Here is a 25561-nt window from a genome sequence, read left to right as displayed (position 1 = left end):
AAGAGCAGACAGCCCAGCGGTTAAGAGCAGACAGCCTAGCGGTTAAGAGCAGGCAGCCTAGCGGTTAAGAGCATGAAGCCCAGCCGTTAAGAGCAGGCAGCCTAGCGGTTAAGAGCAGGAAGCATAGCGGTTAAGAGCAGGAAGCCGAGCGGTTAAGAGCAGGCAGCCTAGCGGTTAAGAGCAGGCAGCCTAGCGGTTAAGAGCAGACAGCCTAGCGGTTAAGAGCAGGCAGCCTAGCGGTTAAGAGCAGGCAGCCTAGCGGTTAAGAGCATGAAGCCCAGCCGTTAAGAGCAGGCAGCCCAGCGGTTAAGAGCAGGAAGCATAGCGGTTAAGAGCAGGAAGCCGAGCGGTTAAGAGCAGGTAGCCTAGCGGTTAAGAGCAGGTAGCCTAGCGGTTAAGAGCAGACAGCCTAGCGGTTAAGAGCAGACAGCCTAGCGGTTAAGAGCAGACAGCCTAGCGGTTAAGAGCAGGCAGCCTAGCGGTTAAGAGCAGGCAGCCTAGCGGTTAAGAGCAGGCAGCCTAGCGGTTAAGAGCAGACAGCCTAGCGGTTAAGAGCAGGCAGCCTAGCGGTTAAGAGCAGACAGCCTAGCGGTTAAGAGCAGACAGCCTAGCGGTTAAGAGCAGACAGCCTGGCGGTCAAGAGCAGGCAGCCGGGCGGTCAAGAGCAGACAGCCTAGCGGTTAAGAGCAGACAGCCTAGCGGTTAAGAGCAGACGGCCTGGCGGTTAAGAGCAGGCGGCCGGGCGGTTAAGAGCAGACGGCCTGGCGGTTAAGAGCAGGCGGCCTGGCGGTTAAGAGCAGGCGGCCTGGCGGTTAAGAGCAGGCGGCCTGGCGGTTAAGAGCAGGCGGCCTGGCGGTTAAGAGCAGGCGGCCTGGCGGTTAAGAGCAGGCGGCCTGGCGGTTAAGAGCAGACGGCCTGGCGGTTAAGAGCAGACGGCCTGGCGGTTAAGAGCAGACGGCCTGGCGGTTAAGAGCAGACGGCCTGGCGGTTAAGAGCAGACGGCCTGGCGGTTAAGAGCAGACGGCCTGGCGGTTAAGAGCAGACGGCCTGGCGGTTAAGAGCAAGCAGGAAAAGAAATAGCGCAGGAACGATGGGAGAGCGCAGGAACGATGGGAGAGCGCAGGAACGATGGGAGAGCGCGGGAGAGATCAGGAAAGAGTGTGTCACTAAAGTAGTAGGTCTGATTTGAACCCGACACTGGAACACACACCACCAGATAGTGTAGTGGCCAATAGATTCAAACATGACACGACCAATAACTTTTTGAATTCAATGATAGACTTTTAATACACCCCCATTATAAGCCTGGAGAGCCCCACGGGACTCACGGGACCCACAGGACTCACATCTTTTCCAGAGCCCTGGCTCCAGTATTTATTCACATATTACATATGAGCCCATCCCATATGTAAATTACGTTACATTCCAATCTGTGCATCCTGCTTGTTCAGCCCAGTAACGCCCACATCTGCTTTCGGCCAGATTATAATGATGTCAAGACCCTTCCTTTGACCTAAAGATAATATACATCCCCCCTTCATGTGGCCTGTGCTCAGACCCTGTAATTAACTCTGTGTCCCTATTGTATGTGTCCTTCATCTCATTTAGATTTAGGGTTCCCATCTGTTCTGGTCCCCTGCTCTACATATGGTTATCTAAGGTCAAACAGACTTGTGTTTCCCCAGTGATGTGACCGATGCCTGCAATCCATCAGTTGGTCATTTGGCTGACCCCGTCCTTAGGCAACCTCTTTGATCCTTGTATGTCCAGCTAGTCTTAAGCGTCTATGTGTCTGCATTTTTAGTGTCCCCTATGACCTTTAACTTCTTCCTGCCCTATACAATATAGAATGCATTTTTACCAGAACAAGGAATGAACCCATAATTGTACCTTTTCTCTTTTGTTATCAAATCATGTATATAATTCTACCACAATAGTGTTTTAAATGAACCTCTCTCCTCTCTCTACTCTCTCTACTCTCTCTCTTCTCTACTCTACTCTACTCTACTCTCCTCTGCTCTCCTTACTCTCTCTCCTCTGCTCTCCTTACTCTCTCTCCTCTGCTCTCTACTCTCTCTCCTCTACTCTCTCTCTCTCCCTACTCTCTCTCTCCCTACTCTCTCTCTCTCCCTACTCTCTCTACTCTCTCTCTCCCTACTCTCTCTACTCTCTCTCTCCCTACTCTCTCTACTCTCTCTCTCCCTACTCTCTCTTCTCTCTCTCTCCCTACTCTCTCTACTCTCTCTCTCCCTACTCTCTCTACTCTCTCTCTCCCTACTCTCTCTACTCTCTCTCTCCCTACTCTCTCTACTCTCTCTCTCCCTACTCTCTCTACTCTCTCTCTCCCTACTCTCTCTACTCTCTCTCTCCCTACTCTCTCTACTCTCCGTCTCCCTACTCTCTCTACTCTAGGTCCTCCTCACCCTCCCCCCTGGCGCCAGACACGACTACTTCCCCCTCCTCTCTGAGCCACTATTAATGCTGGAACAGCTCCTGATGAACCTGAAGGTGCCACCCAGTTATTGTTGTTATCGTATTTTTGTATTATGTGAACAAAAAGAAAAACGCAACATGTAAAGTGTTGGTCCCATGTTTCATGAGTTTAAATAAAAATATTCCCGAAATCTTCCATATGCACAAATTTTTCTCAAATTTGTCCATCCACATGACAGATGTGGCACATCAAGAAGCTGATTAAACAGCATGATCATTACACAGGTGCACCTTGTGCTGGGGAGGGACAATAAAAGGCCACTCTAAAATGTGCACACAACACAATGCCACAGACATCTTAAGTTTTTAGGAAGCGTGCAATTGGCATGTTGACTGCAGCAATATCCACCACACACCTCCAGACCCACTACTGGTACTATTACTACTGGTACTACCACTACTACTACTACTATTACTACTGGTACTACCACTACTACTACTGGTACTATTACTACTGGTACTACCACTACTACTACTACCACTACTACTGGTACTACTACTGGTACTACTGGTACTACCACTACTACTGGTACTACCACTATTACTACTACCACTACTACTGGTACTACCACTATTACTACTACCACTACTACTGGTACTACCACTATTACTACTACCACTACTACTGGTACTACCACTACTACTGGTACTACCACTATTACTACTACCACTACTACTGGTACTACCACTACTACTACTACTATTACTACTGGTACTATTACTACTGGTACTACCACTACTACTACTACTATTACTACTGGTACTATTACTACTGGTACTACCACTACTACTACTATTACTACTGGTACTATTACTACTGGTACTACCACTACTACTACTACTATTACTACTGGTACTACCACTACTACTGGTACTACTACTGGTACTACTGGTACTACCACTACTACTGGTACTACCACTACTACTGGTACTACTACTACTATTACTACTGGTACTATTACTACTGGTACTACCACTACTACTACTACTATTACTACTGGTACTACCACTACTACTACTGGTACTATTACTACTGGTACTACCACTACTACTACTACCACTACTACTGGTACTACTACTGGTACTACTGGTACTACCACTACTACTGGTACTACCACTATTACTACTACCACTACTACTGGTACTACCACTATTACTACTACCACTACTACTGGTACTACCACTACTACTACTACTACTACTACTGGTACTACCACTATTACTACTACCACTACTACTGGTACTATTACTACTGGTACTACCACTACTACTGGTACTACCACTATTACTACTACCACTACTACTGGTACTACCACTATTACTACTACCACTACTACTGGTACTACCACTACTACTACTACTACTACTACTACTGGTACTACCACTATTACTACTACCACTACTACTGGTACTATTACTACTGGTACTACCACTACTACTGGTACTACCACTATTACTACTACCACTACTACTGGTACTACCACTATTACTACTACCACTACTACTGGTACTACTACTACTACTACTACTATTGGTACTACCACTACTGGTACTACCACTACTACTGGTACTATTACTACTGGTACTACCACTACTACTGGTACTACCACTATTACTACTACCACTACTACTGGTACTACCACTATTACTACTACCACTACTACTGGTACTACCACTACTACTACTACTACTGGTACTACCACTATTACTACTACCACTACTACTGGTACTACCACTATTACTACTACCACTATTACTACTACCACTACTACTGGTACTACCACTACAACTACTACTACTGGTACTACCACTATTACTACTACCACTACTACTGGTACTATTACTACTGGTACTACCACTACTACTGGTACTACCACTATTACTACTACCACTATTACTACTACCACTACTACTGGTACTACCACTACTACTACTACTACTACTACTACTGGTACTACCACTATTACTACTACCACTACTACTGGTACTATTACTACTGGTACTACCACTACTACTGGTACTATTACTACTGGTACTACCACTACTACTGGTACTACCACTATTACTACTACCACTACTACTGGTACTACCACTATTACTACTACCACTACTACTGGTACTACCACTACTACTACTACTGGTACTACCACTACTACTGGTACTACCACTACTACTGGTACTACCACTATTACTACTACCACTACTACTGGTACTACCACTACTACTGGTACTACCACTATTACTACTACCACTACTACTGGTACTACCACTATTACTACTACCACTACTACTGGTACTACCACTACTACTACTACCACTACTACTGGTACTACCACTACTACTACTACTACTACTACTGGTACTACTACTACTACTGGTACTACCACTACTACTGGTACTACCACTACTACTGGTACTACCACTACTACTGGTACTACCACTACTACTGGTACTATTACTACTGGTACTACCACTACTACTGGTACTTTCACTATTACTACTACCACTACTACTGGTACTACCACTATTACTACTACCACTACTACTGGTACTACCACTACTACTACTACTACTGGTACTACCACTATTACTACTACCACTACTACTGGTACTATTACTACTGGTACTACCACTACTACTGGTACTACCACTATTACTACTACCACTACTACTGGTACTACCACTATTACTACTACCACTACTACTGGTACTACCACTATTACTACTACCACTACTACTGGTACTACCACTATTACTACTACCACTACTACTGGTACTACCACTATTACTACTACCACTACTACTGGTACTACCACTACTACTACTACTACTACTACTACTGGTACTACCACTATTACTACTACCACTACTACTGGTACTATTACTACTGGTACTACCACTACTACTGGTACTACTATTACTACCACTGGTACTACCACTATTACTACTACTGGTACTACCACTACTACTACTACTGGTACTACCACTACTACCACTACTACTGGTACTACTACTGGTACTACCACTACTACTACCACTACTACTGGTACTACCACTACTACTACTACTACTGGTACTACCACTACTACTACTACTACTATTACTACTACTACTGGTACTACCACTATTACTACTACTACTACTACTACTACTACTACCACTACTACTGGTACTACCACTACTATTACTACTACCACTACTATTACTACTACTATTACTACTGCTACTACCACTACTACTACTACTACTACCGCTACTACCACTACTACTACTACCACTACTACTCCACTACTACTACTACTACTACTACTGCTACTTCTACTACTACTACTACTACTACCACTACTACTACTACTACTACCACTGGTACTACTACTACTACTATTACTACTACCACTACTAATACTACTACTACTACTACTACTACTACTACTACTACTACTACTGGTACTACTACTACCACCACTACTACTACCACTACCGCTACTACTACTACTACCACCGCTACTACTGGTACTACTACTACTACTATTACTACTACCACTACTAATACTACTAATACTACTACTACTATTACCACTACTACTACTACTACTACTACTACTACTGGTACTACTACTACCACCACTACTACTACCACTACCGCTACTACTACTACTACCACCACTACTACTGGTACTACTACTACCACCACCACTACTACTGGTACTACTACTACCACCACTAGGGTGGACTGTGCTGATGTGGCAGTGATTATTAGTGGCACATTGTGTCGTTAATATAATCTTGAGCTGGAGTCTGTTATCGAGTATTTCAGTGTTTTTACCGTCTGCCATTTGTTCAATGAAAACGTTGACCTTTTTTTTTGAAGGTGGACTGGGCTGAAGTGGCGGTGAGGACGTTACAGAACCTACTATTAGGCCGGGAGGACGGCTTCACCACCCACGACATCGACAAACTACTCTCCAACTACGCCAGCAAGGCCCTGGACTTCCCCTACGCACCCAGGGAGAAGTCTCGCTCCGGTCAGTACCAAGCGCTCGACCACACAAACACACTAGTGATTCGCGGGTTGACCCATAACCCGCAGACCCCCCCAGTAGTGAATGACTACCCCTTTCTCTGTCCCCCATACATACATCTGTAAAGTCCCTCAGTCTAGTAGTGAATGACTACCCCTTTCTCTGTCCCCCATACATAGGTCCCTCAGTCAAGTAGTGAATGACTACCCTTTCTCTGTCCCTGGGAGTTTTTTTTTTTTACATACATCTGTAATGTCCCTCAGTCTAGTAGTGAATGACTGACCCCTTTCTCTGTCCCCCATACATACATCTGTAAAGTCCCTCAGTCTAGTAGTGAATGACTACCCCTTTCTCTGTCCCCCATACATACATCTAAAACACCCAGACACATCAACTGTAAAGTCCCTCAGTCTAGTAGTGAATGACTACCCCTTTCTCTGTCCCCCATACATACATCTGTAAAGTCCCTCAGTCTAGTAGTGAATGACTACCCCTTTCTCTGTCCCCCATACATACATCTGTAATGTCCCTCAGTCTAGTAGTGAATGACTACCCCTTTCTCTGTCCCCCATACATACATCTGTAATGTCCCTCAGTCTAGTAGTGAATGACTACCCCTTTCTCTGTCCCCCATACATACATCTGTAAAGTCCCTCAGTCTAGTAGTGAATGACTACCCCTTTCTCTGTCCCCCATACATACATCTGTAAAGTCCCTCAGTCTAGTAGTGAATGACTACCCCTTCCTCTGTCCCCCATACATACATCTGTAAAGTCCCTCAGTCTAGTAGTGAATGATTAACCCCTTTCTCTGTCCCCCATACATACATCTGTAAGGTCCCTCAGTCTAGTAGTGAATGACTACCCCTTTCTCTGTCCCCCATACATACATCTGTTAAGTCCCTCAGTCAAGTGTTACATTTTGTAGCACAGATTCAACTGCTGTACATTGACCTGGGAGTTTTTTTTTTCTTCAAAAGATGCCTCATGAAAAAGGGCAGTGATTGGTAGACGGGAATCCATAACAAATCGTGCATTGAATATCTCTTTAAGCGCGGTCAAGTTTGTATTTATGGTGTGGATGATGTATTAAAACACCCAGACACATCAACTGAGCTGCTGGACAGGAAAGAAACTGCTCAGGGATCTCACCATGAGGAGGCCATTGGTGATTTTAAAACCTCTACAGAGTTGAATGGCTGTGATGGGAGAAAACTGAGGATGGATCAACAATGTTGTAGTTACTCCACAACAATGACCTAAATGACAGAGTAAAAATATACAGAATATAAAACAAGGCAAAGCAATAAATGTTTGGCCTAAATGCAAAGCCTTATGTTGGGGAAAACACATCACTGAGTAACTTGCTCCTTATTTTCAAGCATGGTAGTGGCTGCATCATGTTATGGGTATGCTCGACATCAGAAAATACTGGGGAGTTTTTCCAGGATAAAAAATAAATGGAATGGAGTTCAGCACATGCAAAATCCTTGAGGAAAACTCGGTTCAGTCTGCTTTCCACCAGCTGCTGGGAGATGAATTCACCTTTCAGCAGGACCATAACCTAAAACACAAGGCCATATGTTCCTGAGTGGCCAAGTTAGTGTTGGTTCAATCTATTTGAAAATCTATGGCAAGACTTGGAAGATTGCTGTCTCGTCATGATCCCCAACACCGGGAAAGAATAATGGTCAAATATTGCACAATCCAGGTGTGCAAAACTCTTAGAGATTTACCCAGAAAGACTCACAGCTGTAATCTTTACCCAGAAAGACTCACAGCTGTAATCTTTACCCAGAAAGACTCACAGCTGTAATCTTTACCCAGAAAGACTCACAGCTGTAATCTTTACCCAGAAAGACTCACAGCTCTTAGAGATTTACCCAGAAAGACTCACAGCTGTAATCTTTACCCAGAAAGACTCACAGCTGTAATCTTTACCCAGAAAGACTCACAGCTGTAATCTTTACCCAGAAAGACTCACAGCTGTAATCTTTACCCAGAAAGACTCACAGCTGTAATCTTTACCCAGAAAGAGTCACAGCTGTCATCTTTACCCAGAAAGAGTCACAGCTGTAATCTTTACCCAGAAAGAGTCACAGCTGTAATCTTTACCCAGAAAGAGTCACAGCTGTAATCTTTACCCAGAAAGAGTCACAGCTGTAATCTTTACCCAGAAAGACTCACAGCTGTAATCGCTGCCAAACATGCATTGACTCAGAGCGTTGAATACTTATCTAGTGAAGGGATATGTGTCATTTTCAAATAAATGACAATTTAATCCCACTTTGTAACACAATACAATGTGAAGGAATCAAAGTGGGGTGAATACTTATGTACAGTTGAAGTTGTAAGTTTACATATACTTAGGTTGGAGTAATTAAAACTCGTTTTTCAACCACTCCACAAATTTCTATAGTTTTCACAAAAACTATAGTTTTGGCAAGTCGGTTAGGACATCTACTTTGTGCATGACACAAGTAATTTTTCCAACAATTGTTTACAGACAGATTATTTCACTTTATCACAAGTCCTGTGGGTCAGACGTTTACATGCACTAAGTTGACTGTGCCTTTTAAGCAGCTTGGAAAATTTCAGAAAATTATGTAATGGGTTTAGAAGCTTCTGCCAGGCTAATTGACATTATTTGAGTCTATTGGAGGTGTACCTGTGGATGTCTTTCAAGGCCTACCTTCAAACTCAGTGCCACTTTGCTGGACATCATGGGAAGATCAACAGAAATCAGTCAAGACCTCAGAAAAAAAATGGTTGACCTCCACAAGTCTGGTTCATCCTTGGGAGCAATGTCCAAACGCCTGAAGGTCCTGTATCGACATAACCTGAAAGGCCGCTCAGCAAGGAAGAAGCCACTGCTCCTAAACCGCCATAAAAAAGACAAACTACTGTTTTGCAACTGCACATGGGGTCAAAGATCATACTTTTTGGAGAAATGTCCTCTGGTCTGATGAAACCAAAATAAAGCTGTTTGCCCATAATGACCATCATTATGTTTGGAGGAAAAAGGGGGAGGCTTGCAAGCCGAAGAACACCATCCCAACCGTGAAGCACGGAGGTGGTAGCATCATGTTGTGGGGTGCTTTACTGCAGGAGGGGCTGGTGCACATCACATAATAGATGGCATCATGAGAGGACAATTATGTGGATATATTGAAGCAACATCTCAAGACATCAGTCAGGAAGTTAAAGCTTGGTCACAAATGGGTCTTCCAAACGGACAATGACCCCAAGCATACTTCCAAAGTTGTGGCAAAATGGCTTAAAGACAATAAAGTCAAGGTATTGGACTGGCCATCACAAAGCCCTGGCCTCAATCCTAGCTTGTGGAAGGCTACCCGAAACATTTGACCCAAGTTAAACAATGTAAAGACAATGCTACCAAATACTAATTGAGTGTATGTAAACTTCTGACCCACTGGGAATGTGATGAAAGAAATAAAAAGCTGAAATAAATCATTCTCTCTACTATTATTCTGACATTTCACATTCTTAAAATAAAGTGGTGATCCTAACTGACCTAAAACAGGGAATTTTTATTAGGATTAAACGTCAGGAATTGTGAAAAACTGAGTTTTTTAAATGTATTTGGCTAAGGTGTATGTAAACTTCCGACTTCAACTGTATATCATTTATTTAAAGTATTGTAAAGGATATATTGCTTCTGTCAATTTTACTTGAGTTGGTGTAGAAGATATAGACGAGTGGCATATATTTATTTTACCTTTTATTTTCCTAGGCAAGTCAGTTAATTAAAAACAAATTCTTATTTTCAATGACGGCCTAGGAACAGTGGGTTTAACTGCCTTGTTCAGGGGCAGAACGACAGATTTGGTACCTTGTCAGCTCGGGGATTTGAACTTGCAACCTTCCGGTTACTATGGCAAGCCATGTTGTTGGTAACGCATGTCATTTAGTGTGTGTTTACATTCCTTAGTAACGCTGTAATGTCACGAGTTACGTTCCCCCAACACTGAATTTTGACTTTTTTAAAAATATGATGTGTACAAGTCTACAACGTTAATTACTTCGACCTCTCGCTGTCCCCAGATTCTGTGATCAGTCTCCAGGATGACCAGTGTCCAGCCCAGGACAGCTGTCCATCCACCCCCTCCAGGATGGGAACACCTCCACCTACTGCAGGTCAGAGATCATTCTATTGTCTGTTATACTATATTCTAGTTTATTATACTCCATTATACTCTATTATATTCTATTCTATTCTAGTCTCTTATACTATTCTAGGTTATTATACTCTTCTAGTTTATTCTAGTTTATTATACTCTATTCTAGTTTATTATACTCTGTTCTATTATACTCTATTCTAGTTTATTCTAGTTTATTATACTCTGTTCTATTATACTCTATTCTAGTTTATTCTACTTTATTATACTCTGTTCTATTATACTCTATTCTAGTTTATTATACTCTATTCTAGTCTCTTATACTATTCTAGGTTATTATACTCTATTCTAGTTAATTCTAGTTTATTATACTCTATTCTATTATACTCTGTTCTATTACACTCTATTCTAGTTTATCATACTCTATTCTAGTTTATTATACTCTATTCTATTATACTCTGTTCTATTATACTCTTCTAGTTTATTATACTCTATTATACTATGTTCTATTATACTCTATTATACTCTATTCTATTATACTCTGTTCTATTATACTCTTATAGTTTATTATACTCTATTATACTATGTTATATTATACTCTATTCTATTATACTCTGTTCTATTGTACTTTCTTCTATTCTATTTTGTTCTATTATACACTATTTTATCATATTCTATTCTAGTATACTCTATTCTAGTTTATTATATTATGTTATATTCTAGTTTATTATACTCTGTTCTATTATACTCTCTATTCTATTATACTCTATTTTAATATACTCTATTCTAGTTTACTATAGTTTATTATACTCTATATTCTATTATGTTTTATTATACTCTATTCTATTCTATTATACTCTATTTTAATATACTCTATTCTAGTTTACTATAGTTTATTATACTCTATATTCTATTATGTTTTATTATACTCTATTCTAGTTTATTATACTCTATTCTAGTTTATCATATTATTTTCTATTATACTCTATTTTATTATACTGTATTCTAGTCTACTCTCTTTTAGTTTATTATACTCTATTCTATTATACTATAATGTAGTTTATTATACTCTGTTCTATTATACTATATTGTAGTTTATTATACTCTATTCTATTATACTATATTGTAGTTTATTATACTCTGTCCTATTATTCTAGTCTATTATAATTTATTCTAGTATACTGTATTTTATTATACTCTATTCTATTATACTATATTCTAGTTTATTACACTCTGTTCTATTATACACTATTTTATTATTTTCTATTCTAGTATACTCTATTCTAGTTTATTATATTATACTCTATTCTATTATACTGTATTCTAGTCTACTCTCTTAGTTTATTATACTCTATTCTATTATACTATATTCTAGTTTATTATACTATATTCTATGATACACTATTTTATTATTCTATTATTTTCTATTCTAGTTTATTCTAGTTTATTCTAGTATAATGTATTTTATTATACTCTATTCTATTATAGTTTATTGTAGTATACTGTAGTTTATTATACTATATTCTAGTCTATTATAGTTTATTCTAGTATACTGTATTTTATTATACTCTATTCTTGTCTGTGTGTAATCATTCAAATGTTTGATCTTCTTTTGTTGCACGTGGTTACTGTGGCAAGATGTACTACAGTACCCATAATGCTCTGTACTACAGTACCCATAATGCTATGTACTACAGTACCATAATGCTTTGTACTACAGTACCCATAATGCTTTGTACTACAGTACCCATAATGCTCTGTACTACAGTACCCATAATGCTCTGTACTACAGTACCCATAATGCTCTGTACTACAGTACCCATAATGCTCTGTACTACAGTACCCATAATGCTCTGTACTACAGTACCCATAATGCTCTGTACTACAGTACCCATAATGCTATGTACTACAGTACCCATAATGCTATGTACTACAGTACCCATAATGCTATGTACTACAGTACCCATAATGCTATGTACTACAGTACCCATAATGCTATGTACTACAGTACCCATAATGCTCTGTACTACAGTACCCATAATGCTATGTACTACAGTACCCATAATGCTATGTACTACAGTACCCATAATGCTATGTACTACAGTACCCATAATGCTATGTACTACAGTACCCATAATGCTATGTACTACAGTACCCATAATGCTATGTACTACAGTACCCATAATGCTATGTACTACAGTACCCATAATGCTATGTACTACAGTACCCATAATGCTATGTACTACAGTACCCATAATGCTATGTACTACAGTACCCATAATGCTATGTACTACAGTACCCATAATGCTATGTACAGCACATCCGATTTGACAGAATACATTGTGAAGATAACGATGTTGTTTCCGTCTCCTAACTCCAGGTAGTACCCCCATGCACACCTCGTCCTCCGGCAGTTCCCTGGACAGAGGGTCGACCGGCAGGAGAATCCAGCGCTCCCCCGATCAGTTCCAGCCCCCAGACAAAGCCCCAGTTCGTAAGGACTGGGTCCCAGACAACCAGCAGCATGTCTGCATGGTCTGCCAGCGAGAACGCTTCACCATGGTGAGAATAAGGCCTAGAGTCTGGTCCCCTGTAGCTCAGTTGGTAGAGCGTGGCGCTTGTATCTACAAGGTAGTGGGTTCGATTCTCGGGACCACCCATAGTATGTATTAGAGGTCGACCTCTAGCATGCATGACTGTAGTTCGCTTTGGATAAAAGCATCTGGTATATATTTCTATAATATGTATTATATTATATTATAGAGTGGAATGGCTAAATCTCTCAAAGTAAAAATAAGCCACTTGATGAATGAATAAGTGGCGGGATACTAAAAGAGTGAGTGAGTGGTGGGACACTAAATGAGTGAGTGAGAGGTGGACACTAAATGAGTGAGTGAGTGGTGGACACTAAATGAGTGAGTGAGTGAGCGGTGGATACTAAATGAGTGAGTGAGTGGTGGATACTAAATGAGTGAGTGAGAGGTGGACACTAAATGAGTGAGTGAGTGGTGGGACACTAAATGAGTGAGTGAGTGGTGGACACTAAATGAGTGAGTGAGCGGTGGGACACTAAATGAGTGAGTGAGTGGTGGACACTAAATGAGTGAGTGAGTGGTGGGACACTAAATGAGTGAGTGAGTGGTGGACACTAAATGAGTGAGTGAGTGAGTGGTGGACACTAAATGAGTGAGTGAGTGGTGGGACACTAAATGAGTGAGTGAGTGGTGGACACTAAATGAGTGAGTGAGTGGTGGGACACTAAATGAGTGAGTGAGTGGTGGACACTAAATGAGTGAGTGAGTGGTGGACACTAAATGAGTGAGTGAGTGGTGGACACTAAATGAGTGAGTGAGTGGTGGACACTAAATGAGTGAGTGAGTGAGTGGTGGACACTAAATGAGTGAGTGAGTGAGTGGTGGGACACTAAATGAGTGAGTGAGTGGTGGACACTAAATGAGTGAGTGAGTGGTGGACACTAAATGAGTGAGTGAGTGGTGGACACTAAATGAGTGAGTGAGTGGTGGACACTAAATGAGTGAGTGAGCGGTGGACACTAAATGAGTGAGTGAGTGGTGGACACTAAATGAGTGAGTGAGAGGTGGACACTAAATGAGTGAGTGAGTGGTGGACACTAAATGAGTGAGTGAGTGGTGGACACTAAATGAGTGAGTGAGAGGTGGACACTAAATGAGTGAGTGAGTGGTGGACACTAAATGAGTGAGTGAGTGGTGGACACTAAATGAGTGAGTGAGTGGTGGGACACTAAATGAGTGAGTGAGTGGTGGACACTAAATGAGTGAGTGAGCGGTGGACACTAAATGAGTGAGTGAGCGGTGGACACTAAATGAGTGAGTGAGTGGTGGACACTAAATGAGTGAGTGAGTGGTGGACACTAAATGAGTGAGTGAGTGGTGGACACTAAATGAGTGAGTGAGTGAGTGGTGGACACTAAATGAGTGAGTGAGTGGTGGACACTAAATGAGTGAGTGAGAGGTGGACACTAAATGAGTGAGTGAGTGAGTGAGTGAGTGGTGGACACTAAATGAGTGAGTGAGCGGTGGACACTAAATGAGTGAGTGAGTGAGTGAGTGGTGGACACTAAATGAGTGAGTGAGTGGTGGACACTAAATGAGTGAGTGAGTGGTGGACACTAAATGAGTGAGTGAGTGGTGGGACACTAAATGAGTGAGTGAGTGGTGGACACTAAATGAGTGAGTGAGTGGTGGACACTAAATGAGTGAGTGAGTGGTGGGACACTAAATGAGTGAGTGAGCGGTGGACACTAAATGAGTGAGTGAGTGAGTGAGTGAGTGGTGGACACTAAATGAGTGAGTGAGTGGTGGACACTAAATGAGTGAGTGAGTGGTGGACACTAAATGAGTGAGTGAGTGAGTGAGTGAGTGAGTGGTGGGACACTAAATGAGTGAGTGAGCGGTGGACACTAAATGAGTGAGTGAGTGAGTGAGTGGTGGACACTAAATGAGTGAGTGAGTGGTGGACACTAAATGAGTGAGTGAGTGGTGGACACTAAATGAGTGAGTGAGCGGTGGACACTAAATGAGTGAGTGAGTGGTAGACACTAAATGAGTGAGTGAGTGAGTGGTGGACTCTAAATGAGTGAGTGAGTGAGTGGACACTAAATGAGTGAGTGAGCGGTGGACACTAAATGAGTGAGTGAGCGGTGGACACTACCACTAAATGAGTGAGTGAGTGGTGGACACTAAATGAGTGAGTGAGTGGTGGACACTAAATGAGTGAGTGAGTGGTGGACACTAAATGAGTGAGTGAGTGGTGGACACTAAATGAGTGAGTGAGTGGTGGACACTAAATGAGTGAGTGAGCGGTGGACACTAAATGAGTGAGTGAGTGGTGGACACTAAATGAGTGAGTGAGTGGTGGACACTAAATGAGTGAGTGAGTGGTGGACACTAAATGAGTGAGTGAGCGGTGGACACTAAATGAGTGAGTGAGCGGTGGACACTAAATGAGTGAGTGAGTGGTGGACACTAAATGAGTGAGTGAGTGGTGGACACTAAATGAGTGAGTGAGCGGTGGACACTAAATGAGTGAGGAAGTGAGTGGTGGACACTAAATGAGTGAGTGAGCGGTGGACACTAAATGAGTGAGTGAGTGAGTGAGTGAGTGAGTGAGTGAGTGAGTGAGTGAGTGAGTGAGTGAGTGAGTGGTGGACACTAAATGAGTGAGTGAGCGGTGGACACTAAATGAGTGAATGAGTGAGTGAGCGGTGGACACTAAATGAGTGAGTGAGTGGTGGACACTAAATGAGTGAGTGAGTGGTGGACACTAAATGAGTGAGTGAGCGGTGGACACTAAATGAGTGAGTGAGCGGTGGACACTAAATGAGTGAGTGAGCGGTGGACACTAAATGAGTGAGTGAGCGGTGGACACTAAATGAGTGAGTGAGCGGTGGACACTAAATGAGTGAGTGAGTGGTGGACACTAAATGAGTGAGTGAGTGGTGGACACTAAATGAGTGAGCGAGTGAGTGGTGGACACTAAATGAGTGAGTGAGTGGTGGACACTAAATGAGTGAGTGAGTGGTGGGACACTAAATGAGTGAGTGAGCGGTGGACACTAAATGAGTGAGTGAGCGGTGGACACTAAATGAGTGAGTGAGCGGTGGACACTAAATGAGTGAGTGAGTGGTGGACACTAAATGAGTGAGTGAGCGGTGGACACTAAATGAGTGAGTGAGTGGTGGACACTAAATGAGTGAGTGAGTGGTGGGACACTAAATGAGTGAGTGAGTGGTGGACACTAAATGAGTGAGTGAGTGGTGGACACTAAATGAGTGAGTGAGTGGTGGACACTAAATGAGTGAGTGAGTGGTGGGACACTAAATGAGTGAGTGAGTGGTGGACACTAAATGAGTGAGTGAGTGGTGGACTCTAAATGAGTGAGTGAGAGGTGGACACTAAATGAGTGAGCGAGTGGTGGACACTAAATGAGTGAGTGAGTGAGTGGTGGGACACTAAATGAGTGAGTGAGTGGTGGGACACTAAATGAGTGAGTGAGTGGTGGACACTAAATGAGTGAGTGAGCGGTGGACACTAAATGAGTGAGTGAGTGGTAGACACTAAATGAGTGAGTGAGTGGTGGACACTAAATGAGTGAGTGAGCGGTGGACACTAAATGAGTGAGTGAGCGGTGGACACTAAATGAGTGAGTGAGTGGTGGACACTAAATGAGTGAGTGAGTGGTGGACACTAAATGAGTGAGTGAGTGAGTGGTGGACACTAAATGAGTGAGCGAGTGAGTGGTGGACACTAAATGAGTGAGTGAGTGGTGGACACTAAATGAGTGAGTGAGTGGTGGGACACTAAATGAGTGAGTGAGCGGTGGACACTAAATGAGTGAGTGAGTGGTGGACACTAAATGAGTGAGTGAGTGGTGGGACACTAAATGAGTGAGTGAGCGGTGGACACTAAATGAGTGAGTGAGCGGTGGGACACTAAATGAGTGAGTGAGAGGTGGACACTAAATGAGTGAGTGAGCGGTGGACACTAAATGAGTGAGTGAGCGGTGGACACTAAATGAGTGAGTGAGTGAGCGGTGGGACACTAAATGAGTGAGTGAGCGGTGGACACTAAATGAGTGAGTGAGTGGTGGACACTAAATGAGTGAGTGAGTGGTGGACACTAAATGAGTGAGTGAGTGGTGGACACTAAATGAGTGAGTGAGTGGTGGACTCTAAATGAGTGAGTGAGTGGTGGACACTAAATGAGTGAGTGAGTGGTGGACTCTAAATGAGTGAGTGAGTGGTGGATACTAAATGAGTGAGTGAGTGAGTGGTGGACACTAAATGAGTGAGCGAGTGGTGGACACTAAATGAGTGAGCGAGTGAGTGGCAGACCGTGAATGGCTCCTACAAAGAGAAAATGGTGGCATTGGTTTCCCACAAACAGATTAAGGCTGCTCATTGGTTTCCCACACACAGATTAAGGCTGCTCATTGGTTTCCCACACACAGATTAAGGCTGCTCATTGGTTTCCCACACACAGATTAAGGCTGCTCATTGGTTTCCCACACACAGATTAAGGCTGCTCATTGGTTTTCCACAGACAGATTAAGGCTGCTCATTGGTGTCCCACAAACAGATTAAGGCTGCTCATTGGTTTTCCACACACAGATTAAGGCTGCTCATTGGTTTCCCACACACAGATTAAGGCTGCTCATTGGTTTCCCACACACAGATTAAGGCTGCTCATTGGTTTCCCACACACAGATTAAGGCTGCTCATTGGTTTCCCACACACAGATTAAGGCTGCTCATTGGTTTCCCACAAACAGATTAAGGCTGCTCATTGGTTTCCCACACACAGATTAAGGCTGCTCATTGGTTTCCCACACACAGATTAAGGCTGCTCATTGGTTTCCCACACACAGATTAAGGCTGCTCATTGGTTTCCCACACACAGATTAAGGCTGCTCATTGGTTTCCCACACACAGATTAAGGCTGCTCATTGGTTTCCCACACACAGATTAAGGCTGCTCATTGGTTTCCCACACACAGATTAAGGCTGCTCATTGGTTTCCCACAGACAGATTAAGGCTGCTCATTGGTGTCCCACAAACAGATTAAGGCTGCTCATTGGTTTCCCACACACAGATTAAGGCTGCTCATTGGTTTCCCACACACAGATTAAGGCTGCTCATTGGTTTCCCACACACAGATTAAGGCTGCTCATTGGTTTCCCACACACAGATTAAGGCTGCTCATTGGTGTTCAGTACAGGAATAGACTTAATCTGTGTTGGGTGAACCGGCTCATGATTTGTTGCGTGAAAGTGACTCTCCACTCCATCCAATTGTCCTCCTCAGTTCAACAGGCGTCACCACTGCAGGAGGTGTGGTCGTCTGGTGTGCCATGCCTGCTCCGACCACAAGATGGCGGTAGAGGGCTGCACTGAGGAGGAGGAGAAGGAAGTGCGCGTGTGTGACCAGTGTTACAGCTACTTCCATCCAGAGTAAGACCATTAAGACCCTACTGGCATTAAAAACCTACACACTGCTTTATTCACTGTCGTTTGTCACGATCTCTCTATATTAATCTAAGGGAACATATTACAATCTCTGTATATTGACCCCAAGGTAACATGTCACAACCTCTGTATATTGACCCCAAGGGAACATGTCACAACCTCTGTATATTGACCCCAAGGGAACATGTCACAACCTCTGTATATTGACCCCAAGGGAACATGTCACAACCTCTGTATATTGACCCCAAGGTAACATATTACAACCTCTGTATATTGACCCCAAGGTAACATATCACAACCTCTGTATATTGACCCCAAGGTAACATGTCACAACCTCTGTATATTGACCCCAAGGTAACATGTCACAATCTCTGTATATTGACCCCAAGGTAACATGTCACAACCTCTGTATATTGACCCCAAGGTAACATGTCACAACCTCTGTATATTGACCCCAAGGTAACATGTCACAATCTCTGTATATTGACCCCAAGGTAACATATCACTGATTTTTCTATGTTGTTTGTTTCATCACAGTTCTGATGAGACGCTGGAACAAGCTGAAGGTAAAAGGCGCTATCATATTCATACCAGACGTTAGTATGAAATGTCTTCCTGAGGCTACTGCCTCTTCAGCTACTGTAATGTGAAGGTTTATTTGACATGGGGACAATGCACATTGATCAACATTCTGTAAATGTCCCAGATTTAACTAGCCGGTTAGCTTATCACAATTTGTAGTCCTTGGATAGTGCGTGACTCGCTCTCTCTTAGCTTCCCTTCTCTCCCCATCTTCCTCTGTCTCTCCCCTCTTCCCCTCCCTCTCTCTCTCTCCCCCTTCCTCTCTCTCTCTCCTCATCCTGTCTCTCCCCTCTTCTCCTCCCTCTCTCTCCCCCCTCTCCCTCTCACTCCTCGTCTTCCTCCCTGTCCCCCCTCTCTCCCTGACCCAGTTGCAGGTAGTCCTATGTCGACAGAGGGAGTATTAGATTCAATGCTTCACCTGCCAGAGGTCACTCACCGTCAGTTTCACCTCAGCACCAACCCTACAGACAACCTGCAACTACAGACAGATTTCTACTATGAACAGGTCAGTTAAATTATAACTACAGACAGATTTCTACTATGAACAGGTCAGTTAAATTATAACTACAGACAGATTTCTACTATGAACAGGTCAGTTAAATTATAACTACAGACAGATTTCTACAATGAACGGGTCAGTTATAACTACAGACAACAAGAACACTAAGGTAACCTGCCTAAACGACTACCGACCCGTGGCACTTACATCTGTAGCCATGAAGTGCTTTGAAAGGCTGGTCATGGCTCACATCAACACCATCATCCCAGAAACCCTTAGACCCACTCCAATTTGCATATCGCCCCAACACATACACAGATGATGCATTCTCTATTGCACTCAACACTGCCCTTTCCCACCTGGACAAAAGGAACACCTATGTGAGAATGCATGACTACAGCACAGCGCTCAACACCATAGTGCCCTCAAAGCTCATCACTAAGCTAAGGACCCTGGGACTAAACCCCTCCCTCTGCAATTGGATCCTGGACTTCCTGACGGGCCGCCCCCAGGTGGTGAGGGTAGGCAACAACTCATCTGCCACGCTGATCATCAACATTGGAGCTCCCCAGGGGTGCGTGCTTAGTCCCCTCCTGTACTCCCTGTTCACCCACGACTGCGTGGCCAAACACGACTCGGAACACCATCGTTAAGTTTGTTGACGACACAAAAGTGGTAGGCCTGATCACCGACAACGATGAGACAGCCTATAGGGAGGAGGTCAGAGACCTGGCAGTGTGGTCTCTGCCAGGACACCAACCTCTCCTTCAACCTGAGCAAGACAAAGGAGATTATCGGTGGACAACAGGAAAAAGGAGGGCTGAGCCACGCCCCCATTTGAGATCGACAGAGCTGCAGTGGAGACGGACCACATCGCTTAAGGACCTACCAAGGTCCAAACACACCAACACAGTAGTGAAGAGAACACGACAACGCCTCTTCCCCCTCAGGAGGCCCGAAAAGATTTGGCATGTGCCGTCAGATCCTCAGAAAGTTCTACAGTTGACAGGATCTTGACTGGTTGCAACATTTCTTGGTTTGGCAACTGCTTGGCATCTGACCGCAAGGCACTACAGAGCTAGTGTGTACGTCACTGGGGCTGAGCTCCCTGCCATCCAGGACCTCTATACTCGGTGGTGTCAGAGAAATTTCCAAAGAATTCAGCCACCCAAGTCAGTTTGTTCTCTCTGCTACCGCACGGCAAGCGGTACCTGGAGTGCCAAGTCAGTTTGTTGTCTCTGCTCCCGCACGGTAAGCGGTACCGGAGTGCCAAGTCAGTCTGTTCTCTCTGCTACCGCACGGCAAGCGGTACCGGAGTGCCAAGTCAGTTTGTTCTCTCTGCTACCGCACGGCAAGCGGTACCGGAGTGCCAAGTCGGGGACCAAAAGTCTTCCGAACAGCTTCTACCCCAAAAGCCGGGGCGGCAGGTCGCCTAGTGGTTAGAGCATTGGGCCAGTAACCGAATGGTTGCAAGATCGAATCCCTGAGCTGACAAGGTAAAAATCCATCGTTCTGCCCCTGAACAAGGCAGTTAACCCACTGTTCCCCTGAACAAGGCAGTTAACCCACTGTTCCCCTGAACAAGGCAGTTAACCCACTGTTCCCCTGAACAAGGCAGTTAACCCACTGTTCCCCTGAACAAGGCAGTTAACCCACTGTTCCCCGGTAGGCCGTCAATGTAAAGAAGAATTTGTTCTTAAATGACTTGCCTAGTTAAATTAAGGTAAAATATTTTTTTCAAGCCATAAGACGCTGAACAGTTAATTAAAAGGCTACCATACCACTGTGTTATTGACTTGCTAATTGTTTACTCCATGTGTAACTCTGTGTTGTCTGTTCACACTGCTATGCTTTATCTTGGCCAGGTCGCAGTTGCAAATGAGAACTTGTTCTCAACTAGCCTACCTGGTTAAATAAAGGTGGGAAAAAAAAAAAAAAAAAAAAAAGGCTACCATGACTGTCTGCTTTTCACCCCCTACCTACATGTATATATTACCTCAATCAATCACCGAACCAAACCTACATGTATATATTACCTCAATCAATCACCAAACCAAACCTACATGTATATATTACCTCAATCAATCACCAAACCAAACCTACATGTATATATTACCTCAATCAATCACCAAACCAAACCTACATGTATATATTACCTCAATCAATCACCTAACCAAACCTACATGTATATATTACCTCAATCAATCACCAAACCAAACCTACATGTATATATTACCTCAATCAATCACCAAACCAAACCTACATGTACATATTACCTCAATCAATCACCTAACCAAACCTACATGTATATATTACCTCAATCAATCACCGAACCAAACCTACATGTATATATTACCTCAATCAATCACCGAACCAAACCTACATGTATATATTACCTCAATCAATCACCGAACCAAACCTACATGTACATATTACCCCAATCAATCACTGAACCAAACCTACATGTACATATTACCCCAATCAATCACTGAACCAAACCTACATGTACATATTACCTCAATCAATCACCGAACCAAACCTACATGTATATATTACCTCAATCAATCACCAAACCAAACCTACATGTATATATTACCTCAATCAATCACCGAACCAAACCTACATGTATATATTACCTCAATCAATCACTGAACCAAACCTACATGTACATATTACCTCAATCAATCACCGAACCAAACCTACATGTACATATTACCTCAATCAATCACCGAACCAAACCTACATGTATATATTACCTCAATCAATCACCAAACCAAACCTACATGTATATATTACCTCAATCAATCACCGAACCAAACCTACATGTATATATTACCTCAATCAATCACTGAACCAAACCTACATGTACATATTACCTCAATCAATCACCTGTCGTGGAAATTCTCTATTTACCAAATCATGAGAGCAAACCACACACACAAGTCAGAGTTAGTTATCACAAAGTCCATCTTTAATTATATGAGCTCCATCACAACCCTGTGACTCTCAGATCAATTCAGTGTCTATAAATGAATTCTCTGAGAGTCCCTTACACATTTGCAACTGAGGTCCTTTATAGCAAAAACACATATAGCCAGATAGCCAGACAGCATTAGGCATAATTTATCATTCAGCTTTGTCTCCTTAACTATGTTATTTTCTCAAACTCAGAACCATAAACAAATCCTCCATATCAACAGGCATATATCAAATCCATCCTATCTTGACAAGATCACAGAGACACATTGACTGGCACACAGACATTGTGGAGCCAAGAGATACACGCTTGACCTCTCCCCTCTCTCCGGCCCAAGCAACTTAGTCTTGACAGAGAACAGATTGCATACCCGGCCACAGTATTATACAAAAACAACATTCTGATGAGAAGTAACTTACAAACATATGATGAATATAAAATATCTTTCCTATGTTACCAACTAATTGTGATTATTCCCCAACACACCGAACCCTGTCCCTGTCTCCAGGTTCCCAGTTTGACCTCTGTCCCTGTCTCCAGGCTCTCAGTTTGACCTCTGTCCCTGTCTCCAGGTTCCCAGTTTGACCTCTGTCCCTGTCTCCAGGCTCTCAGTTTGACGTGTCAGTTTGACCTCTGTCCTTGTCTCCAGGTTCCCAGTTTGACCTCTGTCCCTGTCTCCAGGCTCTCAGTTTGACGTGTCAGTTTGACCTCTGTCCCTGTCTCCAGGTTCTCAGTTTGACCTCTGTCCCTGTCTCCAGGTTCCCAGTTTGACCTCTGTCCCTGTCTCCAGGCTCCCAGTTTGACCTCTGTCCCTGTCTCCAGGCTCTCAGTTTGACCTCTGTCCCTGTCTCCAGGCTCTCAGTTTGACGTGTCAGTTTGACCTCTGTCCTTGTCTCCAGGTTCCCAGTTTGACCTCTGTCCCTGTCTCCAGGTTCCCAGTTTGACCTCTGTCCCTGTCTCCAGGCTCCCAGTTTGACCTCTGTCCCTGTCTCCAGGCTCCCAGTTTGACCTCTGTCCCTGTCTCCAGGTTCCCAGTTTGACCTCTGTCCCTGTCTCCAGGCTCTCAGTTTGACCTCTGTCCCTGTCTCCAGGTTCCCAGTTTGACCTCTGTCCCTGTCTCCAGGCTCCCAGTTTGACCTCTGTCCCTGTCTCCAGGCTCTCAGTTTGACCTCTGTCCCTGTCTCCAGGCTCTCAGTTTGACCTCTGTCCCTGTCTCCAGGCTCTCAGTTTGACCTCTGTCCCTGTCTCCAGGCTCTCAGTTTGACATCTGTCCCTGTCTCCAGGCTCTCAGTTTGACCTCTGTCCCTGTCTCCAGGCTCTCAGTTTGACGTGTCAGTTTGACCTCTGTCCTTGTCTCCAGGCTCCCAGTTTGACCTCTGTCCCTGTCTATAGGCTCCCAGTTTGACCTCTGTCCCTGTCTCCAGGCTCTCAGTTTGACCTCTGTCCCTGTCTCCAGGCTCCCAGTTTGACCTCTGTCCCTGTCTCCAGGCTCTCAGTTTGACGTGTCAGTTTGACCTCTGTCCTTGTCTCCAGGCTCCCAGTTTGACCTCTGTCCCTGTCTATAGGCTCCCAGTTTGACCTCTGTCCCTGTCTCCAGGCTCTCAGTTTGACCTCTGTCCCTGTCTCCAGGCTCCCAGTTTGACCTCTGTCCCTGTCTCCAGGCTCTCAGTTTGACGTGTCAGTTTGACCTCTGTCCTTGTCTCCAGGCTCCCAGTTTGACCTCTGTCCCTGTCTCCAGGTTCTCAGTTTGACCTCTGTCCCTGTCCCCAGGCTCCCAGTTTGACCTCTGTCCCTGTCTCCAGGCTCCCAGTTTGACCTCTGTCCCTGTCTCCAGGTTCCCAGTTTGACCTCTGTCCCTGTCTCCAGGCTCTCAGTTTGACCTCTGTCCCTGTCTCCAGGCTCTCAGTTTGACCTCTGTCCCTGTCTCCAGGCTCCCAGTGCGTCTCTATGTGTGGCCATCCTGTCCCTCCATAGCGACCAGACAGCCTGTGGACACCAGCTAATTGGACACTGCCGCTCACTGTCCCGTAAACTAACCAATCCCGAGGTGGACGCCCGCCTCCTCACCGACGTCATGCGCCAGCTTCTGTTCAGCGCCAAACTGATGTTCGTCAAGGTGGGCCGCAGCCAGGACCTGGCCCTGTGTGACAGGTGAGTACTACATTACCCATAATGCCCGGTGTGACAGTACTACATTACCCATAATGCCATGTGTGACAGGTGAGAGTACTACATTACCCGTAATGCCCTGTGTGACAGGTGAGAGTACTACAGTACCCATAATGCCCTGTGTGACAGGTGAGAGTACTACAGTACCCATAATGCCCTGTGTGACAGGTGAGAGTACTACAGTAACCACAATGCCCCGTGTGACAGGTGAGAGTACTACAGTACCCATAATGCCCTGTGTGACAGGTGAGAGTACTATAGTAACCATAATGCCCTGTGTGACAGGTGAGAGTACTACAGTAACCATAATGCCCTGTGTGACAGGTGAGAGTACGACAGTAACCATAATGCCCCGTGTGACAGGTGAGAGTACTACAGTACCCATAATGCCCTGTGTGTCAGGTGAGAGTACTACAGTAACCATAATGCCCTGTGTGACAGGTGAGAGTACTACAGTAACCATAATGCCCTGTGTGACAGGTGAGAGTACTACATTACCCATAATGCCCTGTGTAACAGGTGAGAGTACTACAGTAACCATAATGCCCTGTGTGACAGGTTAGCGGTACTACAGTAACCATAATGCCCTTGTGTGACAGGTGAGAGTACTACATTACCCATAATGCCCTGTGTGACAGGTGAGAGTACTACATTACCCATAATGCCCTGTGTGACAGG

At 43.9% G+C, this 25561-nt stretch overlaps 1 protein-coding gene across 1 annotated transcript in view; it reads left to right on the top strand.

Moving 5' to 3' along the window:
* Positions 1-25561, top strand: part of zfyve26 (zinc finger, FYVE domain containing 26) — a 130393-nt gene that overhangs the window by 77623 nt on the left and 27209 nt on the right. The window contains exons 27-34 of the mRNA XM_052496170.1: positions 2413-2508; positions 6365-6518; positions 10580-10672; positions 13034-13215; positions 18496-18641; positions 19194-19222; positions 19607-19743; positions 24645-24865. Of these exons, the coding sequence (XP_052352130.1) occupies positions 2413-2508; positions 6365-6518; positions 10580-10672; positions 13034-13215; positions 18496-18641; positions 19194-19222; positions 19607-19743; positions 24645-24865 (1058 nt within the window). The remainder of the gene's footprint in view (positions 1-2412; positions 2509-6364; positions 6519-10579; positions 10673-13033; positions 13216-18495; positions 18642-19193; positions 19223-19606; positions 19744-24644; positions 24866-25561) is intronic.

Source organism: Oncorhynchus keta, chromosome 35 (assembly GCF_023373465.1).
Source record: "Oncorhynchus keta strain PuntledgeMale-10-30-2019 chromosome 35, Oket_V2, whole genome shotgun sequence".
Taxonomy (NCBI): Eukaryota; Metazoa; Chordata; class Actinopteri; order Salmoniformes; family Salmonidae; genus Oncorhynchus; species Oncorhynchus keta.
The sequence above is the reverse complement of the archived record's forward strand: the minus strand, read 5'-3'. Positions and strand labels throughout refer to the sequence as shown.